The following is an 18,837-nucleotide window of genomic DNA, read 5'->3' on the forward strand; positions in this document are numbered from 1 at the left end:
TGCGACCATCATTATTTTTAGTCATAAGCTGCTTAAATACAAGCGTTTAGTGTTGTAATGTAAAGACTCCCTAAAGAAGTCTACTTTAATACATAATAGTTAGACGAACGCTTAGGAGAATTAACAAGTTTTACAGCGACAGTTCGCAGAAGCCTCAGTGTTTTAGTTTAAAAGTTAAAAAGAAAAAAAAAATTAAAATCAAATTGTAACGAAAAATGCAAAAAAAATTGAAAACATTAAAAAATTAAAAGATTGGACTATATTTAATGGTCTAGACGATACGTGGGCCGGCTGCAACGCGACATATTTGGAGACCATCCCGATATTTTTTAATCGCCTTCATTAAAAATGATTATCGTCGTAAAATTTTCACCACTGACTGATCTTGGATTAAAGTTTATAAAATGTAGTTTTAATTAAAATTGCTCTTACCATGAACAGGGTATACAATTTCAACATTAAACGTCTTGAACAGGATGTCCTTTTGAAACGGAAACCTTTAGACGCGTGTAAAAGTTGTCTACATCTACGGTAGCAACATTTCCTCCAAAAATCCAATTCCATGATTGCAGTCGAACTAAGAACATTGGTCCTTTTCCCACCCAAACGCAGGCATTTAAAGCAAAGTATCTGCAAAAAAATATTAAAAAAACAATGTTTCTATCTCTAGTATTTGTCCGCTTTTAAAGTGTCAGCAGCCTCTAATATGTGGAGTACGGTGACTGGTCGACGAAACACTCCTTGTGACGTCTTTTCAAGAGCGGAACGGAGCAGCCCATCTCTTCCTTTGAATATTTCATTTATCCGTCCAAGTTTCCAGCGTAGTCTTGGAAGGCGGTCATCACTCACGATCACGGGTCGATCTATGATAATTTCAGCCAGTGTGAGTGGGAGCGGGTCGCTTGTGTCGTCGCTGTAATGCGTCAAGGGGCAACTGTTTATTTGTGCCTCGACTACTGAGCGTGTTGTCCTCCTTTCTTCTTCAGTCAACATCTCTTTTCCAAACGTCTTTTTCAAGGGTGTCTTCAATAACTTCACCAATCTCTCATAAACTCCCCCCTAGTGGTGTGCGCGAGGGCATTGAACGATTTAACATCACGTCACGGTAAATTCCAAAGGTTTCACGTGCAAACTGCGTGACAATACAACTCACAGTAAGGGCCTGATCACACGAGCCGGGATCCCAGCATCACAGTACTGGGATCCCAGCTAACCGGTCGTTTAACTAAAATGTCGAGATCTCTGCAAAGCGAGATAGCCCGGCTCATGTAATCACGCCCTTAGTTCTATAGCCAGAAATTACGCCCTCCCACTTGACCTAACTTATTTTTCAAAGCCCCCCCGAAAACACACACAAAATTTAGCCTCTCCCCTCCCCACCCCCCCCTAACCCCCCGCATCAACACCTCCATACCCCCTTCTTTATATCAAATGAAATTTCCCTTATCCACATTCTCTCCATACAAATATTATCAAAAATAACCGAAAATCAATCCTAAACAGAAAGCCTAACGTTTAAAATAAGCACAAGTATATTTTCGACTATTGATAAGATCTTTCACAACCACCACTTTATTTCAACTGACTGTAACTACACTATCCCCTTATAACCAAATTAGCACTCCCACAACTACCTCACTGTAACACCTAAAATTACTTTTACCTTCCGAAAAAAATATTTTTGTTACTTTATATTAAATTCTACGAGAAACCAGTTTCACTGATTAACAAACTACTCTGTACAGCCATTATCTTAACAATCCACGTCCCATGAAATTCCACGCCTCCCACTTCACTCATCTCAACCAACCCCTAAGATATACAACGCTACTGCACTACTCACACATCCCTATTACACATAAAAAACTTCACACACGTCTAAGTACATCGACGCCCAAATATACCGTCCCACAGCGTCTTGTTTAGACACCATAATGGTAATTATAGCCCCGACTAAAATTAAACAAATAACACCCATTTGTCTTATTGCGGGCGAGTGAAAGCGAGCCCGCAAACGTATTTTCAGTTGCGGTGTCAGCGGCACTTTAAACTGTAAAGCGGAAGCGGGGGTGTTAGCAAAATCTGACCACATTCTTGGGATGCCTTTGTTGTATTAACCAATATGCATGGTATGTGAGCTGCGAAGGCCCTGGTGTTGAGTTTAAGGTCCATCAATCTTATATCCCTGCGGTAATCACGTGAATGTAAATTTCCGAAGCACAGGAATTGTAACAATGTTTGTTCGATTCGTAAAAACATCCACACTGAACTTAAGGGTCGTCAATCTCCACCATCAAACAAAAACAATTGATTCTTCAACTATAACATAAGACACGGCTCATTTTCCCGAACACCATCTGCTCCTCTACGTCAATTTATTATTGAAACACTTTGTTTTTACTACCTAGCACCAAATTTTAAGCTTCTGAAATTATCACAACTAACGTATCACCCACATTTCTAATTTTACTTTCACCTTTACCCACTGCTTTGTCACCAAGGAAAAAAACTGTTATATTTTTTATATATATTGCCCATATTTGAATGCAAAGAAGAATACAATTAACAATTTTTTCCCTTTTACACTAAATACAGCCAGAGAAAGATGATGAAACGGCTCTAAAAAAATGAATTCGCGTCCTTTCCCACTTAATCGCGTCTGTCTGGACCCGCTCAGTTTGTCAAATGTGGGCGATTTTCCCTAAGTTGAATCGTTAGGGATTTTTTCCTGGTTTAAAAGGAGTAAGGAAAATTCCTCTTCGTATGTTTACGTTCTCCATAAAACGACGCATTAGGAGGTTTCCTGTCGTAGTCGTGCAGCAGACTTCAACGAAATGTACTGAAAAGCGTGTTGCAAGTGCAGAGCTATTGTTTTGCTCATAAAACCAATTGTTTTTTGACGTTGTCGTTGTCGTTGTCGCTGAAGAGCACCAGAAGAGGGCGATGAAGACGACGAAATTTTAAAATATTTTAAAATTGAACGGGTTTTTCTTTTTCAGCAAGAGATGGCCTGACTCGAGCTATCGGAGGTGGCTTATTACTTCTCTAACTCATTAATAATTCCTAAAGAGAAAACAATGAAAATCATAACCTTGACGGTGGTTTGGATATCGGATACTAATTACGATAATATTTTGCGAACTTTACCTTTGAATTTCTCCAAGAATTATTGTTCATTTATGAAGCTATATCAAAAACGCCACTTATTGTTTCATCCGATATCCAGACACCTCGAAGTCGGTCTTAAAAAACTGAGCCGTGCCTCGTATTTTAACCCACTTCTCGGTGTCTGAATGTCGGAACACTGTGTGTTGTTTTGGATATATTACTTATAACTCCCTTTACACTGGAGTGCCTACTTATTTTTGGCAGTGGCCAGCAAGTTATATTTATCTTAAAAGAACACTCTCGACTAAAAATAGACTGCGAGCAGTCTCTCTTTTTCTTCAGATTTAGTAAGGGGAGTGCACGCCCGCGCGAGTGTTGAGCGGCCAAGCCGCGAGACGCGAGAAACGAGGGCGGCAGCCCGAGAAGAAAAAAGAGAGACTGCTCGCCTCACAACGCAAAATACGATTGGCTGATGCGTGAAGCGTTGACAACAAACTGTCAACAATCGGTTTCAACAAATTTTGCACTGAAAAGCTTAAACTGGAGAACATTTCTGTCATATTTTCTAGTTTCCTTGACTAATTTTTCTTTTGCATCCCTCTCGCAGGAATAACGGGAAAGGACAACATTACATTAAGTAACGTCACTACCAACCCGTCACCACCAACAAGATCATACAACAAGATTGTATCGTTACAAAAAGAGGTTTGTATGACACGTCGGTCATCTAACGATAAACCAGTTAAATTCCAGTTTGAAAGGTATGGTAAGACATTATGCGTGGTAATACCATTGATAAAAGGTGACGTTCCTTGTTTCCTGGCCCTCTTAGCTTGAATCAAAATTCAAACGAGCAGCAGTAATACGCATATGCTAATAAAATACATTTAATGACCTTTATGATAAACTTGACGTTTCGCATGCTAGTGCACATACCTTTTCAAAAGTAACAGTGTACAAGAATGGGAACGGAGATAGTAATAATAACACACGCAGGGGTCTGACAACTGCCTACAAGTAACTGTTCCAACGACAGCTGATAGAATAGAGGTTTTCGCTCCCTGTTCGTTAAGCGCACGTTTTATTACTGACATTTATCCGTTGAATAGACGACACTGGCTATTTTTGCGTTTGCCACAAAACTCAAGACCTCGAGTGCATAAAATAGGACTGATTTGAAATAGATGACAATTGTCCAATCCTTTTACCAGCAAAGTTTATCTCCAAGCCAAAGGAAACCAACTTGTTGCCTGTGTCCCGTCTCTTCTTCCCTTGCAACGTGCCCAACCCAAGCGATCCAAACAGGCGTGATCAGATTGCGTTCTACGCATTCCATTCATTCTTAGTGGAAGTTCAAACAAATAGGGATATGCTGTAAGTCTATGCTGGCTACATACGTACCGTACACAATAATAGCAACCTGGAGATAAGGGTGATTGCGGGCTCCACTAGTCGCCCGCAGTAACGGCGTCAATAATGAAGCAGTATCGCTTGTTATGGCATTGTTTTTCAAACGTCTCCCAAGTTTCCGAATGACATCTATACCTACGAAATCGCAAATTCATTAATTAGACAGTGACTCATCACGATCATTGTAGTCAGAACAAAGATATTGAGAAATCACTTTACATTAACTGAATTTCTTTTTTATGTGTTTTTTTTCTCGATCTAGATTGACGAATTATTGAAAGGGAACTCCTCGGCAAATGTAAGCAGTTTTATCAATAGTCTTGCAAACGCAACTAAACCAGGGAATGAAATCACACTCACTGCAAAAGAATTGTCAGCATCAGTGAAGATGCTAGTTCAACTTGTAAACTACAATTCACTGGTGAACAACAGTGCAGTTAATACGATAACAGACCATCAAAATATTGTACAAGTAGCAAGTAATCTTCTGGAGGAAGAAAATACCCCCACTTGGTTATATCTGCAAGAGGTATGTGAAGTTAATTTAGGCTTAGACCAAACGTCCAACTTTTCAGGAGAAGTTGGTCTGGATAAGTTTGGATCGTCCAACACGTTCTATCCATCTGCTTCAGGCGGGTAGAACGACTGAAGATCGTCTCCGGGACAAGCGTCGACTTTCACATGCGACGAACTAAACTAATAAATTAAATTGGCCTGTATGATAATGTACTTATCTGATTCAATTTATTAGTTCGACGTGTCCTAAGTTCGACGTCTGACCCAACAGACAATGTTAACTTGCCGTTAGGCCGACCCAAATTAGCGTTTGGTTCGTGTCATGAAAAGTTTGAAGTTTGGCCTAAACCAACCTCGTCCCCAGGGTGCTTTTCCCTGGCTTTGTAGGTAGGGTGCCCCACCTCCAAAGCCAGGGAAAAGTGCCGTGGGGACGAGGTTGGGCCTAAACTTTAGTTGTTTAAAACAGCAGCTATTTTCTTGCTTGCATCGCAGACGTAGTTTAATTTCGGTCAGTAGACTTCTACTGTAAGTATTAAACTTCTGCAAAGCAGCGCGGGTATCCTGGTTCTACGCCGCCAACGGACTCAAAGAATCAAAGGAACATCTAGCCTCCCACGAAGGGGTTTTCATGGGAGTTCCTTTTTCATCCCTCCCCACAAACGGAGGAAAGAAAAGACGGAAAACGGTAACTCTAAGGTCACCTTTTAGTCGTGTTTAGTCTTTCAACACTTTATTTCAAAACTGTTGATTGGTCACTTACCAGGCAAATAAAACGGTGGGAAAGGAATGTTGTTTTCGGTTGAGCAGGCGTTTGTGGGGAGGGATGAAAAACGAGCTCCCCTTAAAACGCCTGCGTGGGAGGCTAAGGAACATCAGGATTGGCCAATCAACAATGGGTATTTTAACAGCAGGCCAATCAAGGCGCGTACTTAAATCTTGGTACACAGGTTGGGGAGGGGGGGGGGCAGAACAAGGATTTCGGCGCTGTTTCGCAGACGGACCTAACAAGAATTTAGTTTCGTCTGTAGCGCAGGCTACTATGTTCAAGAAATTGCTCTCACTACTTTTTGTTTACAAATTCTTAGAGCCGTAGTAATGTAACTGACGACCTTTTAAAGGCAATGGACGACTTTGGTTCACAAGTTGGTAGCCAACTGGACGCAGGTTTGGAAAACTTAACTTACCTGGTAATCCGCAAGCAGAACATTGTTTTTAGGGTGGATCTCTTAACAACTAGAAAAAAGGTAAAATGAAAAAATTCATGACCTAGAATTACTTTTAGCCTTCATTTGTAGCATGTTTTTTATTTATCAGAGTTCAATCTCTGTCTGTGAAGTAAAATGTTTGATTACTAATTTAAAAAACCTTTTACACCATTGACCGCGCCTTAACAGAGCAACCTCTTAGGTAGTGGTTTGTGGCTGATGTCACGGCCGCCAATTAGTTCATAAGGACCAAACTCTTTTTTGAAGCATTTATGTGCAAAATAATAGATGAATTTCTATTCTCTTAACCTCCCGAACACCGCCCTGCTCATGTGGCTGTAAGCCATGGCTCTACGGGTGACGTAATGACTCCTAACCAATCAAAACTCTTGAAAATAATTTGAATGACAATCGCATCCACACAACTCCCATTTTCATGTTTCCTCCATTGTAACAAACCAGCTTTATTGTTTCGCTTTTTAATCGTTTCGTTCATATTACTTTTGTTTCTTTCGTTGTTTTTTCTCTTGAGAAGAGGACACCAATTCTTTTTTTCAGCTCAGCATGGACCTCTCCCATTACGGCGCTAAAATCTTTGTTCCTGGTGAAGCGTTCGCCTTAAACTCAACAACTCAAGCGTCCACCATTGTCTACAAGACTCTCAACAATATCTTGACACTTGAAAAGGAGGGTCCAAAGAACGAGGAAAAGAATGGAAGGACAAAATTCAAGAGTGGCTCAAGTATTGTTTCTGCCACAATTCTTCCGCCTCCTATCACCCCGATGGGAAAACCAATCAAGTTTGTTTTTTATCACAAGAATAAGGCAAGGGACATTTCAACTAGCCAGCATAGCAAGTGTTTCCGCGAGAGTTCGTCCCTCAGCCCCCGGGCCCTCAGCCAGCTTGCGTCGAAACGCTTGCTACAACATCTACATTACAATGCAACTTACGTATATACCGTATGCAACTAAATTATTGTTTTATGGATAAGCTTTTTTGTGCTCCTTTGGACCAATTTTGTCGATTCGTAAAGATGGGTTTTTCTCACTGGGAAATTGATATATTTTGTGAAGTTTAGTTGCGTGCGACAATAACGTGCCGAGTAATTTAAGTAAATATGCAATCAAAATTTAAAAAATGTGAAATAACATCCATGTAAAATATGTAGCGAAGCTGGTATGTTCAAGAATCAATTCATGCACAGAAGATTTTGCACTCCTGATTCACGCCAATATACCACTTCGTCTTCAGGTTATTCAGGTTAATTCCCCATACAAAATAAGGGGAAAAAAAAGAAGAAGAAATCTGAATTAGAACCAACAAAAATTCAATACAGTTCAGTATATAACATCTATTGACAGAAAAGATGATAAAAGAAGACAGTTAGAAGTGATCGAGAAGAAGATTTGTGAAATGGCGCCAGGCATGAGTACTAATATATTTCCGGGGGTGTTCAAGCCGTAACAAGTGGAAAATTAACGTTAACAGTTACCAGAGAGCGAACATACTGTTGGGGGGGGGGGGGGAAGAAGTGTCCTCTTTATGTTCTTTATCCATAAGTCCTTGAGTTCTATCGCTGGTTTCATTTATCGTTCAGCACTTTTTTCTATCATTTGTATCCCCCCAGCAAAATTCCTACTTGCTTTCATTTGCTTCAAGTTTTCTAAACATTTATCCGATGTGCATAAAGATAGATAAATGAATCAAATAACTGATCAAAAAGTAAATTGTCTTTTTGACTGCAGAGTGAAGATGTTATTGGGAGCTGTGTATTTTGGCAAATAGGACTTCCACAGAGAACGTGGTTAACGCGTGGGTGCGTGCGTGTGGAACACGAATCAAGTGAGCGAGTTACCACATGCCAGTGTGATCACCTGACAATCTTCGCAGTGTTAATGAACAACAAACGGGTAAAAAAGATTATTTTTTTATTCCCCTGCAGCTCCTGGAATATGAGCTTAAGTTTAGAACAAATATCTATTGCAGTTTATTTATCACTATTGTTATTATTGTTAGTATTATTATTATTATTACTATTATTATTATTATTATTATTATTATTATTATTATTATTATTATTATTACATGCTGTACCCTGTCACCAAGCGTTCTCGGGTGGAGAAAGAGGCGGGACCCTTGGGACGATTTTGTGTCACAAAGAAGTCCAGACGGGTCTTCCGTGAAGGCAAGCGTGATCATGCAGCTGCGTTGAAGTAACCTGTCTTAATTCAAAATGGTTACTGACAACCATAATACAAGCTGTATATTTCCGAATTCCAATAGCTTTAATTTCTTCATGCTGCAGTAGAGAACCGCAAAATAAGCAAGGAAGTGATGGACTGTACAACAAAATACCTTTTGCAGCTTGCATGACGCACTATGGCACTGGAAATACGAAATCGTTTTTCTCTTGAAACTTTTTTATTCTCTTTTCTAGGTCAAACCTCATCACGAACTGTACTTGAAGTCTATCGCCACCATAGGCTGCGCATGCTCTTTGCTGTTTCTACTGCTGACCTTCATGTTAACGGCATGGCTTTGGAAGTATTTGAAGAGCCCGAGAGTGAAAATGATATTACATTTGTGCATTGCTATTGCTGCGACTTGCATATTAATCATGATCAATGAGAACTTTCACCTTGGGGAGGTAAATTTTTTCATCTCAAGTATTCTTTATCGTCATTAGATTGGTGTCACTCTCTCACTCACCTCCCTACTTTAAAAAAAAGGCTATTTCAAAACTTCCTCGAAATTTCTGGAGGTAGTCCTTACCAGAGGAAACAAAATTCTTCATGATATTTACCAATCAAGTAGATAAAGAGCTTTAAAAAGTTATGCTGAACTCATCGTAGATTTATTGCTTCTTCTTCAGTTTCGGGTGGTCTCTGCTGTTGCAGATGATGCGATCTCCAGATGACGTAATACAAAATATTAAACGGGCACTACACAACACTCACACCACATCACAAAGCGTTACTGACAATATACAACACCCAGAAACACTCAACATCCCAATGGGCCATTTGGAAGGCTTTATTCAGATATCGAAGAAATCTTTTCCTCATTTTCTTTCAGCCCAATGATTATTACTTCCACTCATAAAAACGGAACAAATTACAAATTCTTATCCTTTCATGCTTATAATAGTAACCCTTGGATATCTTCTTTCTCGGTGGCACCACCTCATTTTGTTTCCCTGGCGACTGACCATTCAATTAGAATAGCGGCTGCCGTTGTTATAAGAATCAGATTGCACTTAAGATCCTTTCACCCTGGCCCTTAAGCCCCAATATTCACATAAAATTTAATATTAATATCACTACACGTGGCCAAATGACAAACTGCCCTCTCTAAAACGCTCCTTTTCGCGGGCCAAACGACAAAGTGCGTGCTGTAAATGGAATTTGCAACCCACAACATGATTTCATGTTAAACAATCTTTCCGCATGAAATAAATTTGTACGATTTGGCCTTGTGTATTGATAGTAATGATAATCACATGACTTTTGTCGGGCAGACAGTTTATTTGTGTCCCTCGTAGCATCATTTGCACGCTCGCTCCGCTCGGACGCAAATGATGCTACTTGGGCCACAAATATAATAAACCATCTTAAACCTAAAGAAAACAAACTTTATGTTATTTAAGCCTAGACAGAAAAGGTATCATTTTCCAATGCAAGTATGCATAAACGAACAGAGAATCGAACAGGTTAAGGAAACGGTCTTCCTCGGTGTAGTCCTTGATGAACATCTGTCTTGGAAACCGCACATTTCTCAAGTAGCTCGTAAAATCTCGAAATCAATAGGTGTCATTAATAGAGCAAGATTTTTTCTACCTAAACCGTGTCTAGAAACTCTTTATTATAGTTTAGTTTATCCTTATCTTCATTATTGTATTATTGTCTGGGGATCTACGTACAAAACCAATCTTCGCCGTCTTGTCTCTTTGCAAAAGCGAGTTATCAGAATTATTTCTAAATCAACTTTCGATTCTCATTCAGACCCTATTTTCAAAGAATTAGAGCTACTAAAACTTTCCGATATTAGACAGCTAGAATTAGGTAAACTTATGTTTTCTCTTAACCATTCTCTTTTGCCTTCAAAGTTCAACAATTATTTTTCTTTAAACAAACAAGTCCATAGCTATGCCACTAGACACGCGAACGATTTTCACCTTCCTTCTTTTAGAACAAACCTTCGTAAATTTTCTGTCAGTTTCCAAGGACCTACTTATTATAACACTATAGAAAATGATATTAAAGAATCTAATTCTCTCCACCTATTCAAAACGAAATTGAAAAAAAAGTTATATATGAATTATTAGTTATAAATCTTGTAGTAAATAGTTATATTTCTTCACATGTCTGATATTATTTTTATACTTATTGTTACATGCACCATACCTTATATTTTGTCAACTCAGTCTATGTAATTAGTTAATTTATACTTACCTTCATTGTATTTTGCTTTCGATCCTGGCCTTACCGTTACCGTTAACTTTATTTTTACTCTGAGGGAGCCCGATGTCTATAAGCCTCATGGTTTCTTTTTGGGCTTCCTCGCCACTTTCATTTGCTTTTGTGTATCTGTCTTGTTTTATCGTTATTTGTATTTTGTGGTTAATCAAATAAAGTTAACTTTGTCTAAAGTTAACTTTGTCTAAAGTTAAAGTTAACTTATCTACCCTCCAAAAGTCATGTGATTGTCCTATTCTCCAGTCTCATTGAGAGCATTTGATTAAAAGATCTAAACAAATTCCCTTGTGGTGATTGTTTAATCAGTTCTCATAGCTGATCAGTATGCTTTGATACTGATGTAAGTAGCCTGCGTAGCAGTCTTTTCCGTTTCCTTTCATAAGCCAGGCAAGAACGAAAGACGCGCGAGGAGGAACAAATAGGCGGTCACTCTGGGATTTAACTGGTTAACATTCACTTTCTATGTGTTACTTTACAGGTTTGGTGTACAGCCATGGCGGCGTTACTTCATTATTTTCTCCTGTGTGTGTTTACATGGATGTTCAACCATGGGGTCCTGCTTTATTTACTCATCATAAAAGCGGACCTGGGAGATAACATTCATTCAAAGATGAAGTGGTTTTACACTTTTGGATGGGGTAAGAAAAAAGTTAACGTCAATTTATGTCATCACTCCCGTTTTCTCAGAGGCTTGACGGAGCGTTATTGGATTTCTGCTGTGCGAAGTAAATGAAGGCGCGAAAACTGAAAAAATCGAGCCTGCCAACTCACACCAAAAAGCCTCTTTGAGCTTCTGCGGAGGAAATACACGCCAAAATATTTGCGCAGTGACGTTGCTTTACCTACCACCGCATCGTAATCAGTTTGTAAATGCACGTTAGCTATCTTGCCGATTTTGTTATTGTCAAAAATGTAGGCAAACTGACAAAAATTCTAGTAGACGCCACGAATAACTGAAACAAGGGAGACAATTGGTATCATACGAAGGCGGTAAGCAATAGAAAAGGCATTTCTCGCCAGCTCATTGAACGTCCCTTTGTCCTTTGCTTTTAAATTTGCGTAATGCAGAGACGTCTAAATAACATCGCCGGGTGCATAACTATAAGAAGTACATGTTGCGTTCTCTTTCAAACTGAAATTATTAGAAACAGTGTTTAATAAAACTGATAAAACGTTGGTCGTAGGATACGAGAGAAGCAAGATAGACTGGAATGGTTTCCATTATTCTCTCTTGAGAGACCTTGGTTAATTTCCAGTGAGAAAGGAAGTGAACAAAAGGAAAGCAAAAACAGAGAAGTTTAACGTTATTTAAATCTTGATTGTAAAACAAAGGTTTTCTCTATTAAATGGAGAAATTGTTTTCTCCAGTGTATGTCAGTAAGTTATGAGATATACTTAACAATTCGACAACAATTTTCCATGGTGTACTGTATACTCTCATCGACCATAGTAATAACGTCAACATGTTCAAAACTCACTGTGGAACCACCACCCGCAGGCGAGTGGTGTCACTGCAAAAATTTGAACATTTTGACGTCATTCCTTTGGTCGATAGGTGTATAGACCATAGAAAATCGTTGTCGATTTGTTTTTTAACATTGACAGTTTTTTACGCCAACTGCCATTATGTGCCATTGAGGTTTTTTTTTCGTGAAAGCTCGCGCGCAAGAAAAACAAATAGCTTCACCATCACGTCATTTCCTTGGTCTGTACTTTTTTAATGACAGTCATAGCTCTAAACCAATCAGAGCGAGAAATTGCTCAGATCTTTTAAAATGTCCTTCGTTTCAGGTTTCCCTTGCACAGTAGTGGGAATGTCCCTTATAGTAACTGGTATCGACAAATACGTAGCTGAAAACTGCTGGCTGACATTAGAACATAACATTCTTTATTGTGCCTTTGTCGCTCCGGCAGCTATGATTGTTTTGGTAAGTATTCTTTCTTAAAGATCCTATTTCCCTTTGTCCGCTCTACTTCTTTTATTTGCGCAGTTTACTGAGTGTAAAAATTCAGTCGGTCGACTCTTTTAAGGTGAAAACTGCTTAGGAGCATTGACAATCTCTTCTGAATGAGATCATCGATGGAGGTTGTTGTTGATCCCTAGGGCCAGGCCAGTACTCAGGGTCCTTTAAAATCCGATGAAAAACCTTCAAGTGGCAATCGTTTTGCCCTAAACATGTTAAGATACCTTAAATTTCTTCAATAAAAAACATCAATCTATATCAGTATTATTCTGTACTTGTTTCAGGTCAACTCTGTTTTGTTCATCACTTTGCTTTGTCGAATAAATAGAGTGTCAAAGTTCAGAGAATCCATGACACGTGTTCAACACGTGAAGGCGTGGCTGAGGAGGTCCTTAATTCTTCTTCCAGTCCTGGGAATAACGTGGTCTTTTGGCCTTTTAACGTTTATCTCGTCTACTACTGTCTTTCATTATTTGTTCACAATTTTCAACTCTTTGCAAGGATTTGTCATCTTTTTCAACTTTTGCGTTCTGGACTCTGAGGTAGGGTTTTTGGTTATCCTAGTCACTTCTGTCGAATTTAGACCCCAGAATCGTCGTTTTTTCTGTCGAAATCTTCAAGGCAGGGAGCGCGCGAGGTGCTCGAATTTCAGCCGTGAGGCCTAGTGTTTCCTGAGTCGGCATTTTTTGTTTCTCATAACCTCTCGGTCTAGACCTTGACCTGTGCAAAAAAACCCTGCTATTTTGCAGTCTACAGTGCGACAACTATAACCTGGGCCACATAGACCACAGGCGGCGCAAACTCTGTGGGAGTTCGTTGGACTTTGAATTTATAAGAGAATGTATGAAAATAAACAAAATACGTCCTAAATTCCATTTTTTGACAAAAATAGAAATAAAAATGACTCACCTTATGTTTTTGTTTTGATTTTTACTGTCTCTTTGTTTCTAGAGCCACTTAAAAGCCGTTTTATCGAATTTTAAGATTTTGAGTTGTACTAACTAAACGTCGATAAAACGGCTTCCCAATGGCTCTAGAAGTGAAGAGACAAAAAACAAAACAAAACCACAAGGTGAGTTTTTTTTAATTTCCTTCTTTTAGAGCTTGTTCTCTTATATTTCTGTATTCAGTGTTTGAGTGAATTTCTCAAAATGAGAAACTGTTTCAAAATTGTAGGCTAAAACAGGTTCTTATGTGAAAGGGATCTAAGTGAACAATCTTAGCATAACAGGTTTTTAACATTTAGGTTCTTATACGCGGGTTTTACTGTACCGAAAGTGGCCTATTAATAGTTTACTTTGCAATTTAACCTGTTTCTTACAGGTCAGGGCACGTGTAGTTGGTGCTTTGTGTAAAAAGAAACATACATCCGCTGGATGCGTCAGAAACAAAGCCGTAGCAGAACCAATCAGTATTGAGGATAATGTCCACAAAAATAATAATCTGCAAGCTCCAGCAGGTAAATAAATCACCGAAAGTCGTCTTCAGTTTTAGTCCTTGGTAATTGCTTCATTTCACGAGCTAAATCAAGCATTATACCTCAGGTCCAACAAAACCAAAACCTTAGGTCTTTTTTAATAACCCGGGAAAAAAGGCTTGCAGTCTGGGGACCGAGGATCAGGTGCTTCTTGGGATGAGCACGATTGATCGTATTCCTGAATAACAATACGCAGAAATGTTATTACAAAAATCTTTTAGCCTTATTCTGGGACCACAATGGAATGTTACATACATAGAGGATATTACACGGTGGAGAGAGGATATGAATTTTATGTTCGAGTGGCAAGAACAATATCTCACGAGTGAGCGAAGCGAACGAGTGAGATATTGTTCTTGCCACGAGAACATAAAATTCATATCTTCGAGCCAACGTGTAATATTCTTTTTATTATATGGAGAAACCAATTCAACAAAAGCAAAAGGCGGGAATCGTGACGTCATTGAACGATACGACACTCACAAAGGTGACATACGGAAAATACGCCACTCGGATCCCGGATGAAGTAGCGTATGAAATCTACGAGTGGTTTAGTTCCCAGTAAAACACTCTCCTCCATATAATAAATCTTAATATTTTATTTCAACCAAATTTCTGTATTCTAAGTTGCAATATATGCCTAAATTACTTTTTCCGGAATACGGTCAATCGACCACGCCCTTATTTTTGGGTGCCAATGACCGACTACTGCCTGAGAGCCTGGGACAAGCGACCTATAACGGATTGGGGCGACTAAGGACAAATTTTCAAATCCCAAGTAAGCTATACTTAAAGCTCAAATTAGAGCAAAGAAATACTTGCTGTCCTAAAAATATCTAAGGTCTTAGGAAACCTTTTTTGTCAACCCAAGAAAGTCCTTGGAACGCCAATTTTGTTTTCAAATTTTCTTTACCAAGAAACACTTTACTTAATACTGTGAGAAGTAACATTATTGTTTGTCTTTATTCAGTCATATTCCTGACAGCTGTCCCAGCAAGGATTCAGGGAATTGAAAACAAGCGATTTCTTCAGCACAGATGAAAACCAACTGACGCTGGAAAGACAAGACCCAAAACTACAAACCTGGATGACGAAATCATATCTCTGATAACAGCTACATGAACCGAAATTTAAGACACTCTACTTTTTCACAGTAAATGAATAGAAAGTCCTCCTGGGCTGACATAAAAAGCAACAATGGAAGAGAATTTCATTAAGCAACAACTGTAAAGTGTCGATGTAAATATATATTTCCATTTTTTTTTGTCTCTTAGGATTTAGCTTAAGATGGTGAAGCGCTTTTCATCAATATATTGCCTGGGCTGAGAGAATGTAATGTGTAAAAAGGAAACTAGTTTGGTTTAAAGTCATGTCACGCCCATATTTAAGTTGCACTATGGGACTTGTTTAGGGACACAATTTTCTCCCAGTGACCAGCGCAGCCTAAAACTGGCCCAAATACTGAAGCTCTAGCATCCCCAAAAATTTAGTCTGTGTTACGCCGCAAAATGTAATAATCGCCGCAAAATGTAATATTAACGCAAAATGTAATAAGAATCGCCGCAAAATGTAATACTAACGCAAAATGTAATAACATTGAAGCAAAATGTAATAAAATTTTCAACGCAGAATGTAATAATCTTTCAACGCAAATTGTAATAACTTTTCTAACGCATAATTTAATAACGCAAAATGTAATAATTTCCGAATAACGACATGCATGCTATTTCAAAATCGGTATTGTTGCTCAGTCATCGGTAGTAGCGAATTCAGATCTTCAATTAAATTATAAGCTATTATTATTATTGATATTAATATTAATATTAATATTATTAATAATATTAATATAACTATTAATATTAATTATTATTATTATTATTATTATTATTATTATTATTATTATTATTGCTAATATTACAATGAAACAGTTGAAATGAGGAGATGTAATCATCTTTAGGGAACCGAATGGGACGTTTGTTTGCGCTGATTTGAACGTAATACAGGTCCCAATACAGTGCCCATGCACCTAGCCGTCTCCTCAGCCAACATTTCGCCCTAAGTGAGAAATAAGTGTTAATGTTGGCTTAGGGGAGGGTTATGTAGACAGTTTCCCATAATTATCCAAAAATTCTAACCCAAACCAAATTACCCATACACCCTCCCCCCTCAAGTGGTCAAAAATGGTCGGCCCTAAAAAGACGAAATTGCGCACTTTTTATGGATCTCCCAGTTCAAGATTTGGCGCCGTCAACTCTAAGCCAATGGCGATTGCGTTGCTGAGAAAATTCAAGGTTTCGTGTAGCGTCGAATGCGTTTCCTGATATTGAGTCGGTCGGTCGGATTGAAAAAAAAACCTAAAAAACAAAATCACAAGAAGTCTCGGAATAGGAGGCCCTGGTACCCCAGGACGACGTTAAAAGTTAACATTCACATATTTGGATTAACAAAATACACAATATACTGTAAAAAATGTTTATGTCTTTGTTCCTGTTTTTCTCGATGCTGTTACTATGCTCATTTTTCAGATTAAAAGAATTATTTCAAGTGGAAAATGGTTTAACTAGGTCGTTACTTTTTTTTTGAAAATGCCAAAAACTTGGGTCGGTCGGACGACGCTAAACGGAGAAAAAAAAAGAGGATGGCCTGTCTTCTAATCACAGCTGCCTTGCCAGGCAAATTCAATGTTTTTGTGCATCAGCTTAGCTCTATTGCAATCAAAAATGCGTTACTGGGCTAACTAAAAAAATTTTGCGCTATCTGTTCTAGGCAAACGACAACTGCCTTACAAGGCAAACTGATTTGACTTTGCAAAGCTTGGAAACTTCAACATAAAAGAAACTTGGACCTAAAAAACAGCATTAAGAACAATTCAGCCTCTATTAAATGAGAACTTAGGAAAAGTAAGCTACAGCCAAAGTTGTCTGGTTCTTATGAAAAAAAGTGTGACAGATATCTTATATTTTAAATGCATTTGAATTACGCTTTGAAAGTTGATTCTATTACTTGTTTTCGACAACAGCTATTTTATTTGACTGAATTAAATTCAACACCTGAAATTAAACCAAGTCTCTCAGTTGCTACAGTTGCGGTACAGTACAGAAAGCTCTTGCAGCCATTTTTGTCTCGTCACGCAATGCTCCTCCTCCTTTGTTGGCGAAGAGTGTTGCGTGACGAGACAAAACACGGCTGCGATCGAGGGAGACTAGCTCAGCACGGAAGTAACACGACGTTTCAACCGTTATTTCATTAATAGTAAGAAGAAGAAGAAGAAGAAGAAGAAGAAGAAGAAGAAGAAAATAAATATTATTACTATTATTAATATCAATATTGATAATAATAATAATAATAATAATAATAATAATAATAATTCACATGAAGATCTGGATCAGCTACTGATAACTGAGCCACAATACCGATTTTGAAATAGCATGCACGACGTTATTTCGGAAATTATTACATTTTGCGTTATTACATTATGCGTTAGAAAAGTTATTACAATTTGCGTTGAAAGATTATTACATTTTGCGTTGAAAATTTTATTACATTTTGCGTCAATGTTATTACATTTTACGTTAGTATTACATTTTGCGGCGATTCTTATTACATTTTGCGTTAATTTAAGAATTTTTTCATGCTTAGTGTGCGTATATCGAGTTATGGATGCACGCGGGAAGTTTGGAGAGCACGAAAGATGCGTAAGAGTTGCACGAGGCGATAGCCGAGTGCAACTCTAGCTTCTTGAGTGCTCTCCAAACTTCCCAAGTGCATCCATAACTCGATATACGCACAGCTAAAAGCATGAGCAAATTCTTTTATAACACAGCTGACAAAAATGCTTGCTTTTTGATTAACTGCAAAATTCTCGTAACGCGCTACAAAATAACAAACGGTTCTATTGGCTGATTACGAACACGCCACAATCGTCTAGTTTGAAATGAATGAAAATGTTCTTTCTGTAAAACTGAGAAAGAGAATTTGCTTCTTTATTCGTTAACGATCAACGGAAACTAAGCAGAAACAAAGATACAAGAGTTCTTAAAGTTCACCTAAAGTTAAAATACTAACATGTTCGTAAGAAGTCGTAGTAAGTCGTGGAGTATGGTTTGGATTTGCTGAAAAAATGTTTACGGTGAAATCCAGAAAACATGCTTTTAGCGAAGACGACTGTCATCCTTCTTTAAACTTATATTCATTTACGAGCATTGGCTGGTCATTACGGCTTCTTGAGAAGACCTGGCAGCAGTTGTTTTTGTGAGTAATAAATTTGTGTCTTCTTGTGTAATTTGTGTTGTTATTGCGAGAGAAATTTTCCTGCTTCAGTCGGATTGTCCGGAGATAACAAAAATGCGTAACAAATTTAAAAACAACAATAAAAACGGAAATTTTACCCTTAAATCTTGTTGATGACCAGTTGGTGTCTGTTCTGTTCCCAGTGAATGTCTTTCGGTCAAAATTTGCTGCAGCTGGTCTTCCGACAAATTTGCGAAAAGCGCAATTTGCGAGTTTTTTTTAATTCGGCTTTATTTTTGCTGCTTGTTGAATCAGGACCTAAAAGGTCAATGCCGATGCAAATATTGGGCAGTTCTTCGCTGGTTTCTTCCATATTTTAAAGAGAAGGAAAACTACACTGCAGCTTAGAAGACGACATAAAACATTCATAAAACATCGTGAAATCTGGAAG

General features: G+C 38.3%; 1 protein-coding gene across 1 annotated transcript; it reads left to right on the forward strand.

Moving 5' to 3' along the window:
• Positions 1-3,699: 3,699 nt before the first annotated feature.
• Positions 3,700-15,425, forward strand: LOC140926283 (adhesion G protein-coupled receptor L3-like; the record flags this gene model as incomplete). The annotated part of the gene is made up of 11 exons (XM_073376044.1): positions 3,700-3,813; positions 4,781-5,047; positions 6,120-6,278; positions 6,798-7,064; positions 7,986-8,150; positions 8,678-8,887; positions 11,194-11,353; positions 12,507-12,643; positions 12,964-13,221; positions 14,003-14,138; positions 15,127-15,425. Coding segments are annotated over 11 exons (1,944 nt in total), but the record flags the coding sequence as incomplete, so codon positions are not given.
• Between the last annotated feature and the right edge of the window lie 3,412 nt (positions 15,426-18,837).

Source organism: Porites lutea, chromosome 2 (assembly GCF_958299795.1).
Source record: "Porites lutea chromosome 2, jaPorLute2.1, whole genome shotgun sequence".
Classification (NCBI taxonomy): Eukaryota; Metazoa; Cnidaria; class Anthozoa; order Scleractinia; family Poritidae; genus Porites; species Porites lutea.